Source organism: Vicia villosa, unplaced genomic scaffold (genome assembly GCF_029867415.1).
Source record: "Vicia villosa cultivar HV-30 ecotype Madison, WI unplaced genomic scaffold, Vvil1.0 ctg.000822F_1_1, whole genome shotgun sequence".
NCBI lineage: Eukaryota > Viridiplantae > Streptophyta > Magnoliopsida > Fabales > Fabaceae > Vicia > Vicia villosa.
Genome location: NW_026705361.1, coordinates 366,906 through 385,233, shown reverse-complemented (window position 1 = coordinate 385,233; position 18,328 = coordinate 366,906). Strand labels below are relative to the sequence as shown.

Sequence of the window (18,328 nt, the reverse complement as noted above, 5' to 3'; positions counted from 1 at the left end):
AAATAGTAACATAAGAGGATTATAAAATAGAAAATAAACAAAAAATATTAGTAATCGAAATTTTGGTCTCTCATTTTTTTATAAAAACATTTTTCCGTGATCAAATAGGTGGTCACAAAATTTGAGTCGCTAAATCGGTGACTAATTTATTTTAGTGATCGATTTAGTAACCTCTTAAAGTTGACTCATGAATATCAATATTTGAGTGGCTAATTCGGTCATTATAGTGATCGAAATTTTTCGTTCATTATAGTGACCGAAATTTTTTGGTCACTAAAAGCGAATTTTCGAGTAGTGAATGTAGATTTTGCTGATTGAAAATCAAGTCAAAATATTTCTAGACTGAGTGTGACAATTGATTGATTAATGGCTCAAATCGACTGGTTTGTCAAAACATTTCAGGATTTTGAGCTTTTATCATCAATGCTGAGATTTGATTGATTTGATTGTCTTGTATGACACGTTTAGCTTTATTAGCTATTTTATCAATTAAGTGCTTTAAATAATTAAGTGATAAAATAAAGTTTAAAGGATGATTAGATTTTATTTAGAAATTATTTAACTATATAATTGGATATAGCTCAAATATGAGTGGATTTCATGATGACTTATTTCAGAATAATGATAATCCTAATTGGTCATCACTCTATAAATAGGATATGGTCCCTAATATACTGTATACAAGCAAATAATCTCTTCTCCCCATCTAAAAAGTATTCAAGGCATTAGAAGTATTGGTTGAGGAAGAACCACACAAACCATCAGGTCTTCAGTATTAGCCTCTCAACTATCTGGAATACCGCCACCAGAATTTTCTCAATGGATCCTGGTATTCCTTAAATCAATTTGTAGGTCTTTAAATATTATACATGTTTGTATGACTATCTGACTTCCCAACTTTACTAAGCATGTATATTCTATTGACTATTAATGATTAGTTCTGACAACAAACAGTTTCTTCTTTGAACAATTTGCAAATATCGACCGTTTTAGGGACACGTGGTTTGACATATAACCATTAAATTATCTTTGAATGAATACACAAATAGATCAGACGGGTACGTTATGGGCGCGGTGGGTTGGAACGGACGGCCCATGATCCATTAGGTCATGCCCGCCCAGAAATTTAATGCTCAAATGTGATACTTCTTAGGTTGATTGAGTTATAGGTCATTCTTTTCTATGGCCTAATCAAAATTATCTCACTTCAACATAAATATTATTTATGATACAGTAAAAATAAATAAATTTTCTTCTTTTAACTTTTTAGCCTATAGTTTATATATTTTTTTTATCTTTGTAAAAATATATTTGTCTTTTACCGCATAGTTGTCACTTATAATCTTAAAAAAATACTTGCATGAAAACGAAAATACCATGTGGCTTTATAAACAAATAATCATAATTTTTATTAATTAATAAATAAATAAATTTCAAATACTTGCATGAAAACGAAAATACCATGTGGCTTTATAAACAAATAATCATAATTTTTATTAATTAATAAATAAATAAATTTTTTTCTCTCTCCTGCTCTATCACAACCACCCTCATGAATCAAATTAAAAAAGAAATTAAATTTTAAATAAATTTGAAATTTTCTATTGAATATTTCTAATATAAATTTAAGTTTGTTTTTATAACCTTGATGGTTCTGGATCAACTATCTTTACTAATACTTTTGTGCCTTAGTGTATATTAGAAACTAAATGAATGATTGTAAAAATAATTAAATGAGAGAGAAAGAATAATTAAGAGAGATGTAAACTCAAAAATTACAAAGATTTGAAAGTTGAAAGGTAGTGGTGAGTCCCTTCCCTAATCTTGATACATCACATGTTTTGGACGAATATGAGATTACAAGTAAATGAATTGAAAATGAAATTCGAGAGTAATTAAAACCTAGTTTCATTTTTATCAAAGGGCTACTAGCCCTTAGAGAAACACTTATTCAAAAGAGATGTTAGACCAACTAAGTGAAAATTGCTATCTGTAGGTGTATTATAGGTCTAGTCCATGTCGGTTAGATTGGAAATGAAATGAGCTTGTAATTTGTTCTATTGGGTAGGGATGGCCCTCCTTAGAAAACTTGCTTTTATTTGGTCAAGCAATGAGAGCTCATAGAGCAATTATAAATCACCTAATAGTTATAGTCAATGTTTACTTAATAACAAATTTCATACGACAATTGCCTTCTAGATTTGATGAAATTGAGTATTAGACCAATTGATACGGGAAAATGGGAAATACTGCGTAACTTCATTATACTGTTCTAGTTAAAAAATTAAACCGAATCAAATAATAGTAAAATATTATTTGAATTAAATTTAACTTTTTTAAATTTTAATTTAATCAAAATTAAATAGAATTAAAAATATTAATTTAATATATCGATTTAAAATGTTGAAACATACTAAATTGTTAGAAGACATTCTTATTAAATTGAACTATTTGTTAAAAATAATCAAACTATTAAGAAAAATGAACCAAATGTTAAAATTGAACTATTTATTAAATTTAACCTATCATCCTATCAATTCTAGTGAGAGTTTAGTACTGATCCAAATGTTAACTACATCTCTTTAAGACAAGAAAATAAGATTAAAAAAAAAGTTTAATATAAATTTAAAGTGTTTTTAAGTGATGTATTTTATAACAAAAAACTAGAGCTCATATATTTATTAGGACTTCCACTTTCTTTAAAATACGAATTAATGTAAGTTTTTTTTCCGGCACATAATGTAAGATTTTTTTTTTAAATATGTATTTCTTTCATTAAATAAATAATGTATTTAACTTATATATAGTCTAAATACATTATTTATTCAATGAATTTAAAAAGTTAAAATTTGTTTATACCTATGAATAGAGGGAGTATTATTTTAAGGAACACTAATCATCTCTATTTTAATTGAAAAATGATATTATTACGCACAATTTTCAGGACCGATAAATATAAAGTTAAAATCTTAAAAAAAAAAACACAAGATATGACGATAATAATGAATCAACCTATTTATCTTTCAAATATTGTTTACTAAATCTTTTATATTATCTACACCTTATATTTTCAAGTTATTTACAATTTCAAATTATTTATATTTAGTCTTTCAAGTTACAACTCTTTTTTTAAATCGGCTATCCTCTATGCGCAACTGCAGATATAAAACCCTTAAGATGAAAAATATCACAATAAAAAATAAACAGTTTCTAAAGAGATTTAAAACAGCTGTATGTCCAAAGTTAGATTGGAACCCATGACTATAGTTAAGTTGGAAGAGATCATTATACTTTCATCCAAGTCCTCTTGAGTTTACATTACAACTCTTTTACTTTCACGTTCATTAAATTTAACTCATTTTACTAGAATTTATTTATTGCTCTCGCAAATCAAATCTCAAAATTTTTTTTTCCAAATTCGAGCGTAAAACTCGTATCAATTCAAGGATTTTTACAAAAGCCATCACTAAACTCGTATCTCTCTCACTTGTTTTATGCATTTTAAATGGAGAAAAATAAAGAGCCCAATATGATTAGGCTCAACTCTACTAATTATACACTCTGGAAGACTCTCATGAAAGATATGTTATACATCAAAGATTTGTATAATTCTATTGAGGGAGAAAAAAGTAAACCAATCGATAAGTCTGATGCCGAATAGAATAAGATGAATCAGAAGATAGTTGCTATAATTAGACAATGGTTGGACTTGAGTGTATATCCATATATTGAAGTTGAAACTGATGCGCAGAAAATATGGAATACATTAAAAGAGTTGCATAAGCGCAATAACGTGTATAACAAAGCATGTTTAATCAAGAAGATGGTTAATATGAAATACAATGATGGTGACTCAATGGTAGAACATATGAGTGTCTTTCAAAATATTATGAATCAGTTGACAACTACTGATATTAAGTTAGATGATGAGTTGCAAGCCTTATTACTACTTAGTTCTTTGCCTAATAATTACGAAGTTCTTGTTCGGACACTCAATAATTCAGCTCTGAATGGGAAACTAGTAATGTCAACAGTTAAAGATAGCATTCTTATCGAAGAAGTTATAAGAAAAGAGTGTGGTGTGATTGTTACTCCTGAAACTCTAGTTACTGAGTCAAGAGGAAGAAGCAAAACCAGAAATTTTCATAAGCGTGAAAAATCTGAGAGTCTCGGAAAGTCAGGAACTATAAAAGAAAGTATATGCTACAATTGTGGCCGGGTGTGACACATAAAAATGAATTGCAAGTTTCTTAAAAGAGAATATTCAAGGGAAAAGATGAAGGTAAGAGAAGAAAAATGATAAAGACAAGGCAGTAGTTGCACGTGATAGTGATGTTTATATTGTTTATGATGATAATTCCATAAACCTTGCAAGTCAAGATTCAACTTGGATTATTGATTCAGGTGCCTCATATCATGTTACTCCTGGAAGTGAGTTCTTCTCATCTTATACTGTTGGTGATTTTGGAACGGTAAAAATGGGAAATGAAAGAGTTTAATAAATTGTTGGTATGGGAGATGTTTGGGTTAAAATTGGTGTTTGATGCAAACTTAAATTAAAAAATGTGAGACATGTTCCTGATATATGTCTCAATTTGATTTTGGTCAAAGTCTTAGATATTGAAGGTTATCACACTTACTATGGTAGTGGTGGCATGTGTAAGATCACAAAAGGATCACTAGTGATGATCAAGGAGCAAAGTCCCACAACTCTTTACAGGGTGCCTGTAAAGCTATGTAGATAGGAAGTGAATGCAGTTGAATATACATGTACTGATTTACGGCATACATGCCTTTATCACTTGAGTGAGAAAGGTCTCAATATTCTTATAAAGAAAATTTTTCTTCAAGTGAAAGGTACTCCTCTAAAAAACTTGCACTCATTGTTTTTCTGGCAAGCAACATAGAGTTTCCTTTAATAGTAATGGTCCTCATATGAGGTCAAATATTCTAGATTTATTTCACATTGATGTTTGTGTGATGGATGGTAAATATTTAGGTGGTGCATCGCATTTTGTTACTTTTATTGATGATCACTCCATAAAAGTGTGAGTTTTTTTAGAAATATAAAGACTAGTTACTCGGTGTTTTTGAGCACTTTCATGCAAGTGTTGAAAAAGAAAAAGTAAGGAAGATAAAATGTGTTAGAGCTAATAATGGTGGTGAATATAGAGGTACATTTGAAGAGTATTGCAAAGAGCATGGAATTAAGCTTGAGAAGATTGTTCCAAAGACGCCTCAACATAATGGAATTGCATATTGAATGAATTGTACGATTAATGAAAGAATCAAGTGTATACTCTCTCATGCAAAGTTACCAAAAGCCTTTTAGGGTGAAGCATTCACAACTGCAGTGGATTTTATCCATCTTTCTCCTTCTATTCCACTTGATGGTGATGTGCCAAATAAAGTATGGACAGTGAAAGATGTCTCTTATGGCTACTTGAGAGTGTTTGACTACAGGGATTTTGTTCAGATTCCAAGACATGAAAAATCCAATCTTGATAAAAGATATAAACAATGTGTGTTTGTAGGTTATGGTCATGAAGAGTTTGGTTATAGATTGTGGGATCCAGTTGACAAGAAAATTATTAAAATTTGTGATGTGATATTTCTTAAATACCAAACAAATGAATATTTTGATGAAACAAAGAAGCCAAAATTTGATGGTACAAGTTACACTAATGTTGTTCCTAAACCTCCTAGTGGAAGTTTTTCTCTTGGAGGGATATACAAGTAGATAATGATAATGTAACCAATGGCAAATAACCTTATCATGATGAGCAAGTGTAATAGGTTTCACTAGAGCCACCGGTTGAACCTGGGTTGAGAAGATCTACTAGACAACATCAAATTTCTCAAAGATATCCTCTACATGAGAATGTGATGATCACTGTTAATAGAGAGCTAGAATACTACCAAGAGGCCATCTCAAATGTTGATAAAGAAAAGTGGTTGAAGTCAATGCAAGAGGAGGTGAATTTTTTGCATGAGAATCACTTGTTTGAGTTGGTAAAATTGCCTAAAGGTAGCAGAGTAATCAAGAATAAATGGGTATATAAGATAAAGTTAGAAGAGAATAAATCTCAACCCAGATACAACATAATATTGGTTATGAAAGCTTTTAATCAAAGAAAAAGTATTGAGTTTGAAGAAATGTTCTTACCTGTAGTGAAGATGACATATATTCGAGTTGTGTTGGGATTAACAGCTAGCTTGAATCTAGAAGTAGAACAACTTGATGTGAAGACTGATTTCCTTTATGGTGATTTGGAGGAAGAGATCTACATGGAGAAACCTGAACGCTTAGAAGTAAAATTCAAAGAAGAGCTTGTTTATAGATTGAAGAAAAGTTTGTATGGTCTCAAGCCGTGACAATGGTACAATTTTTTTTATTATTTCATGGAAAGAAATGGTTATGGTAAAACCAATGCTGATCATTCTGTGCTTGTGAAGAAATTCTATGATTATGATTATATTATTATCTTGTTATATATTGATGACAGGTTGATTGTTGGTCATGACACTAAGAAAACTCAAAGCTTAAAGAAAGATTTGGGTCCTGCACAACAAATAGTCAAATACTTGGTATGCGAATTTCTCGTGACAGGAAGAAAGGTAAATTATGGTTGTCTTAACAAAATTACATTTAAAAAGCGTTAGATAGGTTTAACATGAGTAATTCAAATTCCATGAGTACTCCACTTGCTAGTCATTTTAAATTGAATTCTGAACAATGTCCTACAAGTGAAGAAGACAAAAAAATATATGAAGAATGTTCCTTATGCATCTGCAGTTAATTTATGCAATGGTATAAATAAGACCACATATTGCTCATGTTGTTGGTGTTGTTAGTCGGTTTCTCTCTAATCCTGGTAAAGATCATTGGCAAGCAATGAAATGGATTCTCAAATATATTAGAGGTACTTCGAGAGTGTGCTTATGCTTTAAGAGCAGTAATCCTATATTAGCTGGCTACAAAGACGCGTATATGGGCGGTGATATTGATTCTAAAAAATCTACTTCTGGATACATGATGACTTTTGCAGGGGGCAGTGTCTTGACAATCAAGATTACAAAAGTGTGTTGCTTTATCTACTATCGAGGATGAGTATATTACAACAACTAAAGTGACTATAGAAGTTTTGTGGAAGAATAAATTTCTTCAAGAGTTAGGTGTTGAGTCAGAGAAATTTGTGTTGTTCTATGACAGTCAGAGTGCAATTCATCTTGGTAAGAACCCGACATTTCACTCCAGGTCATAGCACATTGAGGCACGGTGTCATTGGATACGAGATGCATTAGAGACGAAGTTATTTTCACTTGTAAAGATCCATACCAACGAGAATGGTTAAAATATGATGACAAAGACTTTGTCTGCCACAAAGATGATCAACTGCAAAGAGAAGACGTACATGGTGGAGTAGCTTCATCCCACTTGAGTCGTGAGGGGGATATTCAGGGTGGGCGCAATCCTAAAGTGGGACCCATCATTTATTTAGAAAAAGAAAAAATAGAAAAAGTATAAAAGAAAAAAATTATTAGATTTGTTTTATTTGTGCCAAACCCATTTGGCGTCTATTTAAAGGGGTTTTTTAATCTCTAAAGCAACACAACAAATAAGAAACTTACAAGTGTTTTAGAGAAGAGCACAAAGGTTTTAGAGAAGAAGAAAAGGCACAAGTGATAGAAGGATGTGTACGAAACCATATTTGTTTGAGCTACAAATTCAGTATGTTGTTACTATCACTTGGATTATTGTATTGATATTTTTGTTGCTTGGTTTTACCTTCTCTTAGAGTTGTTTTGGTATATTCATAATTTATGGAGGTGTTGTTTGAAGTGAGTTTTTCCACCTTTATTATTTATCGATGAAGATTTTTATTCTCTAGTGTTACTTGGAAGACTTTTGTATACGCATTATTGATATAGTGGAAGGGTTTTTACTAGACTAGGTCTCATGGTTTTTATTCTCTCACTTTGAGAGAGGTGAAACTATGCAAGTGTCAATAAGAGTAATATCCGAGCATGACTCTGAGTCACACTTATATAAGAGAGAAAGTTAGAACTGTCATTGGTTGGTCCAATGTGAGATGCGGAAGTTCGTTGGATAAACATCAACGAAATGAAAATGATCTCTTTCTTCTATACGGTGTTTCAATGTGGAGATTGATCTGTTCATCGATGGATAGAACACTTTAATTAAATTAAGTCTCTAAATTGAGTTGGTTTTATTGGACTTGTGATCAGCCCGCATAAAAGTAATCTATATATTAGTTCATTCATCCCTCTTAAGTCTAACCACCATTATCAATTATTTTAAAGTTTCTTTAACTATACTCAATATTCATTAAAATCTTTGAATGTGTGATCCAATGCCACAATGTGTAATGACTGATTAACTGTATTAGCGATTTGATAGTTGCTTTGTTGGGCAAACATCAATTTCAAAGTTTAAGCCATCATGTTATTATGCTGGGCTTTGCTAGGCAAAAATCAATTTAAATCTTTAAGCAATCGTGCAATATATGCTTTCGCTTTCCTCTTTTCATACATTGCACTTTGTTATGCTCAACTTCCAAAGCAGCCAAATGAAATAAAAAATATTAAAATATAAACATGGCCAATTTTAAATAGCATAATGTAAGGAGGTATCTTTTTCTTGTTCCTATATAACTTTTTTTTTTTTTTTTACAAAAAGAAAGGTCATAAAATCATTCATATCAAGTGTTGAGAAATAAAAAATATATATATAATTGAATCTGTGTCTAAATATTAAAAAAAAAAAACTTATTTTGACCTGGTCCAATATCCTTTCATGAATTTATTGGTCAACTTTGTAGCTTGAATTGTATTATATAAAATAATGCACACTAAATATACTATACACACTATAGGTTAAATCTTTACCAAAAGCTGAGAATTATTTTTTTAAGTATGTAAAAGTACATTTATAATTTTTAGATTATTCAGTCATGTATAACTAGGGTTAAAATTAGTTCAATCAGAATATCAATAACACTAAATTAAACCGAATTATATTAATTTATTTAAAATTAATTCAAATTAAAATATTAATTTAAACACGGATTTGAAATTTTAAACTATACTAATTCTTAAAAAATAATTTATTTTATAAAACAAACAATTTGTTAAAGAAACCGTTTTTTTTTTTAAAAATTAATAACAATTTCTTAATTTGTTTTTAGTATTTTTAATTTCAGTTCAGCTTGCATTGAATTTTAAGTCAGTTTATTTGTCACTTAGTTCGATTTTAAAATTATTTGTATGATATGACTCCATTTATTAATCAAATATAATAGTTTAATTATTTTAACTTCAATTCAATTTAATTTAACAATTTTTTAAGAGTCTTATATATAATAACAATTCAAATATATTATATAAAAATTATATATAGAAATACCAAAATGAGTAGTTGTACACCCATCTAGAACATACACTACTTTTCTAATTTCCAAAAATCCTAATATGATAAATCTAATTAGGCACAAAACTAGCCATTATTACAAAAGAAATGACAAAGAAGATGTCAATTTCATGATCATACAAAACGTGTGACACATTATGACCCCCCCACAAAGCAATTCAATTCCAAATCAAAACCCAACACAAAACCATAGCTTTCCCATAACCAACTCACATAAGGGACCCTCCATTCACATGCTCATGTTTCCTCAAAATCAACGCTCAAGATTTCATTCTCAAACCAATCTCAACCATCCAAATTCCAGACCAAATGGTTGGTGAATATGTCCCATTCTTGTCACCCCTATAAGGTGACACAATACTTTAAATCTGTTGATGCTGCTACCGACAACTTAGCTTGCCTTTGTCCATAATTTATGCATTAATTCAAAACAATGTTTTTTTTTTTATGTTAATGTCAAAGTGATTATGATTATTCCTATAAAACACAACCTTGCATTTCCCACTTTTGACACAAGTGTTACACATTTCTTTGTATAGCATCAAATTCCTTAAACTTTAGTCACTATATATTTTGTTATTGAAGAAGAGGATTTTCATAAGGAAGATGGAATTCAAGGCTACTGAACTTAGATTGGGGTTACCAGGAATAACAGAGGAAGAGGAAAAGAAAATCAAGAACAACAAAAGACAATTACCTCAAACTTCTGAGGAATCTGTTTCAATTTCCAAGGTTACAAATGATGAGCAGATTGTGGAGAGTTCTTCTGCAGCCCCTCCTGCAAAGTAAGTTTGATTCAATAAATCCTAAAACATTCTCTAACAAAATTTGATTCTCTACGGCAGAAGTACAGTGCTGCTGTAAATTTTATAGCAGCACGGTACTACTAGCACGGTACTACTGCTGTAGAGGGTCTAATTGAAAATTTTGTTGTTGTTAGGATTTGAGTTTTGAACTAATTGATTGAATTTGATTTTGATATTGCAGGGCAAAGATAGTTGGGTGGCCACCAATTAGATCTTACAGGAAAAACAGTTTGCAAGAGGCTGATGCTGGTGGGATCTTTGTGAAAGTGAGCATGGATGGTGCCCCTTACCTTAGAAAGATTGACTTAAAGGTCTATGGAGGGTACCCAGAATTACTCAAAGCTCTAGAAACCATGTTCAAGTTAACCATAGGTAAGATTTAGAGAAAATTTGATAGAGAATTGCAAATAACAAAACTTTACCAATTCAATCAACTAGGTTATCTGTTATAAGTTAGTTTATCAATTATGTGTTAATTTTTTTCCAAACAGAACTATAGACTAGTCTAAATTATTTGTTATAAGTTAGTTTATCAATTATCCGCAATTTATTTTCCAAACATAACTATAGACTAGTTTAAGTTATCTGTTATAAGTTAGTTTATCAGTTATCTCCTATTTTTTTCAAACAGAACTATAGACTAGGGCGTAGTTTTATTGCGGTGAAGCTAGTTTATGAAACAATTTTTTTTGTAGTTGTTGAAATGAATCTGGATTTTGTTATTTCAGGTGAGTATTCTGAAAGAGAAGGTTATAAGGGATCTGAATTTGCACCAACTTATGAAGACAAGGATGGTGATTGGATGTTAGTCGGAGATGTTCCATGGGAGTAAGTTCTCTTACTTTTTTTGTGTTACTTTTGCGTGCTTATGTCTATGATTCACCTATTTACAACCTCTGCAGTCGATTTTACAGTGCATCAGATAATCGGATGCACTATAAGTTTAACTGCAGAGGATCAATTTTGACCTAATGTCTCTTAGTCTACATATAAAATTATTAACACACAAACTAATAGTACTTTATTTTATTCGCAGCATGTTTGTGACTTCCTGCAAAAGGCTAAGAATCATGAAAGGGGCAGAAGCTAAAGGTTTGGGTTGTGGTGTATGAGAAACCATTGAGTTTTTACTATATCTATATGATTTGATGAGTGAGAGGAGCATGTGCAAGAAAATAGTTTTGGTGTTGAAGAAAACCACCATGCCAATCTGGATTTGGAATGGAGATGGAACAAGATTTTTTCTACATAAACTTTGTCAACATATTTTTCTGGTTATTTTAGCATCTGATAGCATCTTGATCAGATGCTATATGCTATTGTTTGTTATTTCCAATGAACATTTTTAATAAGAATTTCATAGAAATTTTCATATATACAACTTTGTATACTATAGTAATTCAAAAGAATTAGAATTAGAAGGGCAAAGTGGTTTGTTTTGTATCAATATAGAGAAATTAAATACAGAGTTTTTTTTTACAGAAAAAATAATAGAGTTAACACTTATTAGTCCCTAATATTTGATGATTTAAGCTTTTATATTTTGTCAAAAAAAAATTCAAAAATAACAATAAAGGATATTTTCCCCTTGTTGATACACCAACCATTTGTAATGGAATTACTATTCGATTTTGTTGAAGATTTAAATGTGTTTGATTCCGTGTTGATAAAATTTAATTTCAAATAAATTGATTTAGTTAAAAATAAGTTGAATGTAAAATGATTTAAATTTGAATTCATTTATGTAGAAATGTTGAATACTAAATTTCATATATAAATCATATACTTTTTTTGATTTAGGAGATGGAAGTTGACTCTGTTTTTTCGGTAAAGCTGTGGGTTGAAAATTGGGTTTAGCATTTGAGTTGACCCATATAATCCACATGAAGCAATATTTGCTTCCATTCAACGTGTCTTGCCTAAAACCACACAACCAATCAAATAACAGACCGGAAGTCAAATAATATGCCTATTTATCTAGAGACCAAATATTAAATATTTTTGTAGGTAAATTTTCAGATAAATCTGCAGGTAATACTAAATCCGCAAATAATTGAAATAAAATTTAAAAGAAATAGAGGCGTCATGTGGGATGACGCCCACGTGAAAAATATCCCCAAACATAGTTAATAGAAAAAAATTTAAATATAAATTTGTTTGGTATTTTTAAAAAAAAAACTTGATTATTAAAAAAATAAATCTTTCCAACATCACTTCAAATATTGAAATATCTAAATTCTTACCGTAAGATTGATTAACAATATAAGTATCATAACTTTTTACATTATGCATTTATTCTCTAGAAAATGTGGTTTTCTTCATTTTCTTTCATTCATCCATGGCACCTCGTCCTCCTCCACCTCTACCAATTTAGCCGCAATTTGATTTTGTGTCTCTTGTTGATGCTAGTTCCTAACTTTTTGACAGTGACAACAATTTAATGGCTTGAATTGTCCAGCTTAGAGCTGGTCAATGCGTCAAACTATATGTATAAAGAATAAAATTGTAATTATTGATGGTTTCATGCTAATCTTAGATTTTGATGATGTAAGTAAGATGATCTAAATCGAGAAGCTTGGGAAAAAAGTAATCACATGAAACATTTTTGACTAATTAACTCAGTTTCAGATTCAATTATTCAAAATTATTATGTAGTGTTATATTTTTACTGAACCACAAGAGAGGACAAATTATGTAAAGGCGGGGGAGGCCAACAAATGGACGAGAGGCGAGTCCTCTATCGAAGACCCCAGTCACCCAAAATAGGTCAATGATGTCGCCCAAAATGGGCCATGAAGTCACCCTATTAGGCTTAGTATACATGGACTATTTTCCACTCGGCTAGAAAAAGTGGAAATTATGTGTCCTACTATAACATACCAAAAGAATGTGTCAAAAGAGGAATAAATCTTTCCTCCCCATGATCTAGTAGTGGGGGAAGTTACTTCTCTTAACCTTAGACCTAAGAGACCTCTATAAATACCTTTCCCCAATGAGAGATAAAAGGGGGGGTCATTCTTTACACCTTAAAAGCTCAGTGCTCATGGAAGGAAGAGTTACTTGCAATGTGTCGGGCAAAAGCATTGTCACAATAGATGAGAGTCGGTTCCATGAAAAAAATGTGAAGTTCCTTAAGGATGTTTGTTAACCATTGAAGTTCACAAATTGTAGAGGTCATGGCTTTGTACTCTACTTCAGTGGAGTTGTTAGACATAGTTGCTTGCTTCTTTAGTTTTCAGGAAATTAGTGAATCTCCTAGGTAGATGTAGAAGCCCGTGATTGATTTAGGAGTGTCTGAACATGTAGCCCAGTTTGAATATGAGAAAGCTTTGAGTTGTAAATATGAGTAGCTTGGAAAAAATAGTCCTTGACCTGGAGAGGACTTAAGATAGTGTAGCATTCTAATGGATGCATTATAGGGAATGTTGGTAGGATAAATCATATGTTGGCAGAGTTGTTGGATAAAGTATGAAATGTCAGGTTTTGTGTTCAGCAAATATATGAGTTGTCCAATAAATCTTTTGTATGCAGTAGGATCTTGCAAAGGTGTGCCTTCTTTGATTGTTGAAGAAGAAGAAGAAGTCATTGTTGATAATCCTCCTTGAAAATGACACCATCTTTTTCTGGATTATGTGTGAACTTGGGCTTCGAAGATGATTTTGTGTTCTTGCTTCGATATCATGGTGGAAAACCATGCTTGAAATAACATGTTTCCACTGCGTGATTCGTTTTGTTGCAGTTGGTGCAGAGCATTGAATTCTTCGAGCATTGGACCAAAAATATTTATTGAATCAATGAATTGAATTACAAAGGGAAGAGCCCAATGCTTTATAAAGCAATTGGGCCTTCAATGAAGGACAATCCAAGCCCAAGAAATAAGCAACAAAAAAACTAACTAAATTAACTTAAAAAGTGGAAGTTAGTTACTTCTAATAGTGATGACTATTTAATGTGGCTGTCATTTATTTTCACAAGTTTTTTACATTTTTTTAAAATAGTTTTTTCACAAGTTTTATGAAATTTAATTTGAAATAATACAAGGGTGTGAGAATTTTTAATTTTAGTTACGTATATTCAAAAATGGAATTTTGTTGGTGGTAAGGGTATGATCGTTGCCTCTTAAATGTTAGGCATGTCACAAACAAAAATGTTCACTAGGAACCAATATCTTCTCACATAGGATGAGTCTCTCGCCTCATTAATAGCCATCACAAAATTCATGCATCTCATAGTAATATTAACAATGAACAATAGCAATCACACATATCACATACATCTATAATGACCACCTTAAAATTAATTTATTCTAACGATCACACTCTTAAACTAACTCTTAAAACCAAATAGACCAACACAATAAATAACCTAGTTCACCTAGCCACCAATTTTTGTGTACCAAACCCATCATCAGATAGCTCAAATCCATTCTCTTCGCATTTAGTAAGTGAATAAACAATATCTATAATACTAGGTCTCTTTGATGGATCTCTATGCAAGCAAGCAATAGCAACACTAAGTACACCCATCAAACTTTCCATTGAACATGTCTCTTTCAAAATAGCTTCATCCAACCATTCCTTAAGTCTCTTAGCTTTTTCTTGTTCACTTTTCACTTCAAATGTTTTTATAGCCCTAGCCCACAAAACATTTCCCTCCTCATCGATCACTTCCTTCCCAGAAATCAACTCCAACAACACAACACCAAAGGAAAACACATCCATCTTTGTCGACACGACACCGTCGGTTAGATATTCGGGTGAAATGTACCCTTGTGTTCCTACAATGTGCATTGTAATAGCATTTATTCCGCTCTTCGCAAGACCGAAATTCGCAATTTTAGCTCGCATGTTTGAGTCCAAGAGTATGTTGCTACTTTTAATGTCTTTGTGTACAACTTTTGGTCTTGTGTGTTCATGAATGTATAATAAACCATTGGCTATGTCAATGGCTATTCTTAGTCTTCTTACCCAATTCAACTTTTCATTTTTGTCTTCATGTAACCATGAGTAGAGAGATCCATTTTCAACATATTCATAGACTAAATAGCAATTTGATTCTTCTGGTTCTATGCAGAATCCTTCCAACTTCACCAAATTCCCATGGTTTACCTTCAATACATAATAATACTTTGTTATTCAACTCTACTATAAAAAAAGTCAAGTTCGAAAATCATGACTAAGGAATGATTAAGAAATAAAACTTTTTGAGGATAGTTCCACTATCATTAAATAATGACTAATGTTAGAATAATGGAGCATTATCTAGGAATCTAGAGGTTTATTCCATTAGTTTGATAAGGTTACAAAAATTATATATTTTTTCACAAGTGGTGTTCTTCTATTGATTAATTAAATATAGTTTGAACCTTTGAATGATGTACGAATAAATGAGCATGACATAATTATATGATTTGTGTTGTTTCTATTAGCCATAATGAACAATGAGTACTATATCCTAACAAGTATTAGAGGCTTTATTTATTTGTCAGTTTTAATTCTAAAATGTACTAGTACGACAAACAAGTTGGGCAGGGAGACACCTTTCAAACATTTAATATCATAAGTTTAGTTGACCATTCACTAAAAAAAGTCACTTCACTCAATATCATCTCATTGCTCATCAACATTAAGTTATTAAATTCCTCAACTAAATATTTGGAATTTAATTTAAAACTCACACAACACCTAGATATCTTGTGTTTGAACTCGAGTCGCGTGATGATGTTCAACCTAACTGTTCTAGGCCAGACAAAGGCCCAATAACGGAAAGGTCCACTCATTAATCCAAAGTCATAAGGTGCTGAAGGCACTATGCACGCGCGACTTCCAAACACGTATTCGATCCACACCATGGTTTGTCCTTCGTCGTTGGATGTCAGCCAACGATTCCCCACACACCAATCCAAAAAGCAAGGCGATCTCTAATCACTCATCATACATAAGGGACCTCACTCCGAAAAGCAAGGCGATCTCTAACAGCTCATCATATATAAGGGACCTCGCACAAGATCAAAGTTATGTTCTAATCGTAATTTACTCACGCCACTTTTCAATGGCTTGGACGTCCCCTCTCCACCATATCAAAAACTTACTCCGCCGCAACAACACTTCGTTACCCATTTCGGGTTCCACCGCGGAACACTAACTATATCAACATTTGTGATGACCTAAAACTTATGGATGCATTTTGTTGACATTTACTGGTATCAAAATTAAACTATTTGCAAAATAATGACTAGTAGATACAATTGCAAGTCCAAGAAATGTAAAATACAAAGGCAAATGATCATTACCTTCTGCAAAATTTTGAGCTCTTCATAAGCATTCCACTTCATCTTCTTAATAGCATAAACCTGTCCATCAATCTCACCTTTATAAACACACCCTTGAATCAAAAAACTTTCATCAAACCCATCCGTAGCTTCCACCAATTCATCAAATCCAAAAACCCTATACTTATCCAAACAATCAGACACATTAGCCATGAAATTCACATCCATCCCCTTCTTCTTATAATCCTCCCCCTTTTTCCCTTTCTCTCCAAAATACAAATTTTTCTCTTTCTCTTCCTTCTTAAACAGAATCTCTCTGTATAACCAAATCCCCAAAATCAAAATCAACAAAAACCCTAAAATCCCCAACCCAATAGCCAACCCTCTAACAATCCCACTCTTATCATCACCACCATCACCACCACCAACATCATTAGAATTCCGACTCGGCGCCGGAGAAGGAACAACAGCAGTACTAGGTTGTTTCAAAACAGGTAATTTAGTAACAGGAACAAAAATAGTATCATAATCATATAATTTCTCACCATTAACATCAGTTATAGACTTTTCAGAAGCTCCAAACATCAAAGCAATAGATGAAACATTATCAGAAGGCTGAACAACATAAGAAATCATGAAACTGGAACTGTTTCTGGTTCTATCAGGACACTTGCAGAAGATAGGAAAAACAGCGTTATCACCGATTGAGAGATTAGTAGCAACGAGATTCGGGTTAACGACTTCAACGGAAGGGTAGGTGGTGAGATTCTGGTAGTTTATGGTTGAGACAATGAAAAAAGTGTCTTTTGGTTTGATGGTGTAGGTGATGTTGGAGTAAGAGATGGAACCGAAGGTGGTGTTGATGAAGTTGCAGGAACAGGTGATGGGGATGAGGAGGGGTTGGTTGGGGAGTAAAGGGGTGGAAGGGGAAGAGATGTTGGAGGGTTTAGAGATGGATAAGCGGCTGAGGGAGAAGAGGTCGGAGATTGTGGCGAGGTCGAGGTAGTTTGGGGAGGTTGCTCGGTAGAATGCGTAGGTTTGGCATGGATAGGTGTTTGTTTGGTTTTTGCTGCTGTTGTTGTTGTTGTTACAGGTGAAGCCTGTGTTGTTTTCTTGTCTTGTAGTTTGGGAGTTGAGGAAGGGGAGGAAGAGGAAGAAGAAGAAGAGAGTGGATAAGTGGTGAAGGGGTTTGAAAGTTTTCATTTTTCAGTTGATGTTTGTTTGGTTGGTTTCAGGATTTGGTTGTTGTTAACATTGTATGTGCAGTGTGTGTTATTTGAAGTCGGTTTTTGGATCTGACTATTCAATGTTCAACTTAAGTTTCTTATATATGGAACGTTAACTATAATTCTATGATCACGGACAAATGTACTATTTGATATTATTATTTGAACAAACATATAGGATGTGTTCGAATAATTTTAAAAATTACACTGTTGAGAGAAATATATACAATTTTGGCAAAATACCCTTTTTCGTCCCTTAACTTTACCTCACGTTAGCCGTCTGTTTGACGTTAAACAGTGTATACGTGGCGTTTGACTTGTAAATCTTTTGCACGCGTGGCAGGTTACGTACGTTAAACAGTGTATACGTGGCGTTTGACTTGTACATCTTTTGCACGCGTGGCAGGTTACGTGGCATACGCTGTTCCCAAAGAACAGAAAATATTCAAAAATTTTAACCACACCAAGATTCGAACTAAGGACACCTATGTTAAAGAAAAACTTGCAATACCACTAGGCTATGCTCATTTTTGTTGAATTTCATTCGTTCTGCAGCTATGTATTTAACTACTTC

The 18,328-nt window shown here is 32.2% G+C and overlaps 2 protein-coding genes across 2 annotated transcripts; one reads left to right on the top strand and one right to left on the bottom strand.

Moving 5' to 3' along the window:
* Positions 1–9,864: 9,864 nt before the first annotated feature.
* LOC131631401 (auxin-induced protein IAA4) lies at positions 9,865–11,638 on the top strand. The gene is made up of 4 exons (XM_058902193.1): positions 9,865–10,236; positions 10,439–10,629; positions 10,986–11,085; positions 11,294–11,638. The coding sequence occupies exons 1-4, from the start codon at positions 10,058–10,060 to the stop codon at positions 11,367–11,369; spliced, it is 546 nt and encodes a 181-aa protein (XP_058758176.1). The 5' UTR covers positions 9,865–10,057; the 3' UTR covers positions 11,370–11,638.
* A 2,827-nt stretch (positions 11,639–14,465) lies between these two features.
* LOC131631427 (serine/threonine receptor-like kinase NFP) lies at positions 14,466–17,847 on the bottom strand. The gene is made up of 2 exons (XM_058902221.1): positions 16,550–17,847; positions 14,466–15,365 (listed from the first exon to the last, which is right to left on the bottom strand). Exons 1-2 carry the CDS (start codon positions 17,729–17,731, stop codon positions 14,628–14,630), a joined length of 1,920 nt encoding a protein of 639 aa, XP_058758204.1. The 5' UTR covers positions 17,732–17,847; the 3' UTR covers positions 14,466–14,627.
* Between the last annotated feature and the right edge of the window lie 481 nt (positions 17,848–18,328).